Source organism: Periophthalmus magnuspinnatus, chromosome 7 (assembly GCF_009829125.3).
Source record: "Periophthalmus magnuspinnatus isolate fPerMag1 chromosome 7, fPerMag1.2.pri, whole genome shotgun sequence".
In the NCBI taxonomy this organism is placed as follows: Eukaryota; Metazoa; Chordata; class Actinopteri; order Gobiiformes; family Gobiidae; genus Periophthalmus; species Periophthalmus magnuspinnatus.
This window is the reverse complement of record NC_047132.1, coordinates 17272076-17278075: the sequence shown is the minus strand read 5'-3', so window position 1 is coordinate 17278075 and position 6000 is coordinate 17272076. Positions and strand designations below refer to the sequence as shown.

Below are 6000 nucleotides of genomic sequence, written 5' to 3'. Positions count from 1 at the left end.
GTTAATCGCCATGGAAACGGACTTAATGTTTCTGTAACTCATGGATAGACAGCCTTCACATGCAGTTAGAAAGAGGTACTTCTGACATTAGCAGACTGTGATTCATGCCGTGCTGAAGAGGAACTAAACCAGTCATTCTTTATATATGAAACTAAAAGGTGAGTTGGTGGGAGACATTGCCTAATGCTGTTACAGTAACATGTCAAAAATGTATGTTATTTATTTATTTATTTATTTTTCGCTAAAACAAACAAACAATCGAACAAAAAAATCAATTTCTACTGTGAGTGATGTCGCCTCTCCACAGAATTGGCTTGTAAATAGGTCTATCATGGATTCACTTGATTGTCCTAGAGATAATTACTGCCATACTGTGAAACAATCAAGCAAAACACTGACATCTCCATGGGGACAAGCAATTGCTGGACCTTCCACCAGGAAAAAGTTACATTGTGCGTCTTTAACTATAACTTGTTTGGATATAGAGCTTAAATCTATATCCACAAATAACAATTTTTCTTCATATTTATATGTGCCTAAATCCATTCATAACAGATTCAAGTACATTCATTCAGTACAAGATTTAGTGAGGGCCGTTTCTAATCCTGCACCGCCATCTGCTGGACACTCGGTAAAATGCCAAATATACAGCGGCTTAGTTACGTAATACACTTATTGCAAGAAGGTTGAGGGTTCAATCCCCAGCTCTGTCTATAATCTCCTTTTCTCTTTCAGTCAAATTAAGTAGAAGACGTCATTTGCGAGGCTAGATCTATAAAATATTGGACACAGTAATTCAAGTAATTATCATTTGTTTCTTTTAACACTTCACAAAAACAAAGTCAGCAAGTTGTGAACAGTCATGTTTTATTTGGTCAGATATAGATATTAATACATTCAAGCATTCAGTTATTCCACAATATTTACATTATTTACACATTCATATATTATTTTGAATGAAGCTGTATTACTTTACATGGAAGACTCAATCATGTGATGTCAGCGAGCTATTACAATGAGTTTCTATGTAATTAGATCAGATATGGCCTGTTTTTCTATTAGGTGGTATGCAGTGTGAACCTATTCCTTTCCAATCTGCTTTAACATCACAAACTGAGTCCTGTTGCATACAAGTAACAGAAAATATAAAAACATGACAATTAGACAGACACAAACCAACCCAGTCTCACAAAATATATAGATTTTTAATAAAAGCATTGAGAGCGGTTGCCAATATGCTGTTCATTATCATCAACTTGAGACTGGGTTAACAAATACACTGACATAAGACATTTTGAAACACTCTTGGTCCATTGTTGATGTTTTTGATCCTGTTTCCCTGGTTAAGTTTACCTTGGTTTGACACTTAAATACATCTTATAAAACAAACAAGATCTAAAAGGTACAGTATGTGACTTCCTGGAGGTATGTCTTCTGCATGATTTCATGGAAATAGTTATACTTCAGCACATTCTCCATGGAGATGGAGATGTTTTATGCCATACTGTGGAAGATTATAGCCAAAGGAACAACATTTTCATAGAAATAAGTGTTAGGTTTGTGGAGATGCAAGCCCACTCAGAGTACGGACGCACATTTTTCATTTTGGTTGTGTTTATATTGCACTGTAAAGCTTAGAAAAAAGATTTATCGTAGTCTATTTTTTTGCTAAAATGTTACATACTGTGACTTTAAACTGAATGGTAATTTTTAAAAATCAGACACCTTGTGTTATTAGACACAATTCACAAAATGTTTACAATATTATAGAAACATCAAGTCATCATGAGAATAAGGCACAGACAAACATAGATGTATGGAATTATTCAGTTTTCCTCCAAAAATGTTGTAGTCTAAGCTTTTTCAGGTCCATGTTATTGACATTTGCAACTTGAACTGCTTTGTTAGATTTTTATTTAATTTTTTTCAAATCAACCAATTATTTTATGTTACCAAAAACTTACAAGATTCCCTGAATTAATAATATAAGTGAAATTCCTATTGCAATATTAAAATAGTAAATACATCCCAAACTACCATATCCTTCTTTGCACAAAATAAAAGTTAAAAACAGTAGTTATGTCTTGTCAAATCTCTTCAGCAACTTCTTCATAGACATTTCAATTCAGTGAAGGTCCATATGGAAATGTAGAGTTAATGATAATATAAAAGTGCATTAAATGATCATTAACCAAACTATACTCCTATATTCCCTAAATATTAGTTCATTAAAGATCTGTAAAATACATACAATCCATGAGACTGAAGAGTTAGCATCACTAGCTTTGTACAGTGTGGAACTACAAGAGTCAAGCAGGAAAGGGTGACATTTGAGAGGATTTTAAAATGTCAAAATGCAAACTGAATTGTCAAACTAGAAATGTTAGTGAAGCTCTGGTCATAATTTCATTCATTCCTTTATTACTTCATTTCATTCTTATACTTTAATGTTAGCAATGCAATCCAAACTAAATATAGCTAATACAAGGGATAATTTTATCTTCAAATGTATTTAATATTTTTTGGTACATGGAATAAAAACAACAACCAAGCCATATCCATGTTGTCATAACTGCAAAGTAGCATTTTGGTCGACATCTCTCAAACCTCACTGATCATTCCTCTTGACCCCAGTATCAGATATATAAGTACAGTTGTGTCTAAAATGTGGCAAAGTCAGTTTTACAAAAGACTGGCCTGTCCCCAAAAACAGTCATAAAGTCGATAAGAACCTCATTGAGAGAGGAAAGTCCCTGCCTCCTTCAGTAACAGTCAAAGATTCACACTCCAACCTCAAATCTAAAGTGGGTCAAAGAGAAACCAAGAAAACCAACCATGATTCTGAACAATGGATCTACTGCAACTCTACTATTTTATAATTAAATCTATAACATTTTGAACTAGAATCAAACTGAATTATACAAATAACTTAGTACCACTTTAAAATAATAACTATACATTAATTAGCCTTAAGTATGAACAAAGACTTAATGAACAAATAGTTTATTAAGAATGAGTGTGGCTTTGAAACTACTTAACTAAGAGGTAAGGATTAGGAGTTAGTTTTAGAGAATGAAGCACTCACTAAGCCTGAATCACTCTTAATAAAGTATTCATTAGGAATTAAGGCTAATTAAAGTACTTATTATAAAATGGTATTAATAACATATAACCAATAACATGTGGAGGATTTAAAGGACCACGTTAAATGAAAAAATAAAAATTCTGTAAAAAAGAAATAAAAACAATTGAAATGGTAAAATAATGCATTTATAATGCAATTTAATAGTTTTCTAATTTTAAAAAAGCAAATATTTAGTAAATATATTTGCTAAACTATCATTTCACTATGCACCACTTTTCTGGTGGATTGTCTGCATGGAGATGCTATTGGTGTATCTGGAATGTTGCACAGTATGGCTTTAAGCCTTAAATCTATCTCCATGTACACAAGCTGGTGATGTTCCAGGTTAAGTTACAGTTTAGATCTGTGGAGGGGCTCACAGTAATTATGTTATGTTATAATTACTTCTACAGAAATAAAAACATCTGTAAATGAATAAATGCTAAACAGATATGTTCAATGCCTTATTGTGCAACATCCAGCCAAAGCAATGACATCTCCATAGAAACAAGCAAGTGATGGACCCTCTGCTAAAAGAAAAAGTTAAGAAAAGTTACACAGTGCACATTTAATGCAGTGACTCTTGATGGCAACTTTCACAGATGTTTTAGTATATGCTATGAGCAAGGTGCACATAACATAAACAATAGTAGTTGCAATAGTAGTTGAATCTAACCTGAAACATAGTTGGTTTTGTAATAATCGCAGTTAAAAATCCTATTCTTCCCATGTAAACCTGTGGATGCTGGAGTCATGAAGGCTTTGAATAGTGCAGTTAGGATTAGTATTCAGGATGAGTCTGCTGCAGTTCACAACTCTGGCTCATTATCTCACACAAAAGAGCAACACACACACACATACACACATACACACACATGGGCACACATATATACAGGGAGACTGACAGACGGAGCGATAGCAGCGAGAGAAAATACTAACAAGAGAGAGGAGTGAAAAGAAGAGAGAAAGTGAGGAGAGGGAAGACTGCTGCTGCCATGGCGACCGTACAGAGCGGGGGAATGGTGGGGAGATGTTAAACACTTTTATAATGGTGTACAAGGGATGTGATCCGGACGGCTATTAAATTCTTTTAAGGATTACATGTTCTATTTTTGAGCCAGCCTCTAGTGGTCAATAAAGAGTAGTGCACCCTGATAATAACATTGTACATTATATTAATTGGTTTTGGTGGCATTACTTTTTGTGGATGCCTTTTTGAGAATTTCTGATACTTAAAACAATAAAAGTCAATCTAAAACTCATTGATTTGTGCCAGTGTTAAATCAGAATAAATTCATCTTTGAGTGACATTGTCTCTTAGGTAGACTTAATTGTCCCTACGAGGAATCCAATTAATTTGCATCTCGCCGAGCAACAGGAAGTATTGCCATGGATACCGTGTCCCCTCTTTTTGATATGCAAATTCACCTGTTATAACCATGGAGACCACCCCTTTGTCCAGCGACATTCCCAAAGGGGAGTCTTCAAACGCCATTATTGCACATTTTAACCCTGACCAAAAAAACAAAGCTATTATGACCCCATCATCCACAAGAGAGAAGAATTTTAAAAACTAGTGTGCAAATAAAAGAATAAAAAAAGAGATTTAAGTTGATATTTGTATAGCAGACAGTGTTGTTTCTTCTTCTCCATATAAAATCAAGTGTTAATGTTAGCTTTTAATTGGGGTGACCTACGACACAGGAAGTCGTTCCGAGATCCATGTGCTCACTTCCTTTAGCACGTTTTCTGCCACTTCTGGAAGGTCGTGGTGCAGAGCATGATATGCTGCTTCATAAACCTGCAATATTAAAAACACAAACAAGTCAGGTTTATTCATTTGAAGATATTATCAATTAAGGTTGTAGTGGTAGTAGCTAAAGTGTCAAAAATCAGATAGGCCTACTAATAGATACTAAAACTAGTATCGGGACTAGATACTCATTTGAGAAAGTATCAATACTAAAAAAGTCATATTCACAGGACAGAAGTGAATCTTTCCTGAATAGTTTAGAATGATCTTGAGCTGTATTGGAACAACTATAAGACACATAGACTAGTATACACCCTAGGACCACTATGGAACCTACTGGACACTTAGGGATTCCACAGATATAAGACCACATGGGAATATAAAAGAAAGTACTGTGATTTAATGTTGAAAATCACATTCTATTGTCTAAATAAGGAGTGTTTTTTATTATCATGGTATTGGAATCTGTATCAAGTATCGAGTCTATTCCTTAGTATGGAAATTGTTTGAAATTTTTGTATCGTGACAACACTTATCAATATTTGAAGCTTCATTTCAGTCAATTTCAGAGTTTCTCATTTCAAAATATTACAAATCATCCATTAAACCGTCATTTGAAAACTTTTCTCTGTTCAAAATTATATTAAATATGTCCAGAAAAGACAAAAAGACTGAAATGAACTGACAAACTAGTACAAGAATCACATTTCAGAACATGTTTGTACAGATGTAAACAAGGTAGGCACTTTTTTATGTAGAATAAGACAGGATATTTAGTTGCAGTAGTAGCTAATTGTGATTTCGATTTGATTGTGATTAATCTTACAGCCTTGGTAACCACTGATATTAGAGGAACTGAAGTTTCAGAGCAGAAACACACACTCAGAACAGTGTGTAGATGAGATTCATACTGTGAACTTGTACTTCACTCCTCAGTCACACCCGGTTCTGGTAAGCTAAGAATGACAGTCATTTGTTGCCTAGAGCCCCTCCAATCAAACACGCACATTCTTCTAAACTGTCAGTCTTCCTGCTTGTGGGCAAATTATGTCATATTCTATATATGTGGTGCAGGGGCCTCTATTACTCTGTGGGTGGTTTGCAGTCTTTGAAAGAAATATCC

The 6000-nt window shown here is 34.3% G+C and overlaps 1 protein-coding gene across 2 annotated transcripts in view; it reads right to left on the bottom strand.

The window, feature by feature from the left end:
- Positions 1 to 845: 845 nt before the first annotated feature.
- Positions 846 to 6000, bottom strand: part of mgll (monoglyceride lipase) — a 50784-nt gene continuing 45629 nt past the window's right edge. Inside the window, exon 7 of one of the 2 annotated variants that reach the window (XM_033969161.2) lies at positions 846 to 4925. In XM_033969161.2, the coding sequence (XP_033825052.1) occupies positions 4818 to 4925 (108 nt within the window). In that variant the 3' untranslated portion in view covers positions 846 to 4817. The remainder of the gene's footprint in view (positions 4926 to 6000) is intronic. The other variant, XM_033969163.2, reaches the window with a different exon arrangement.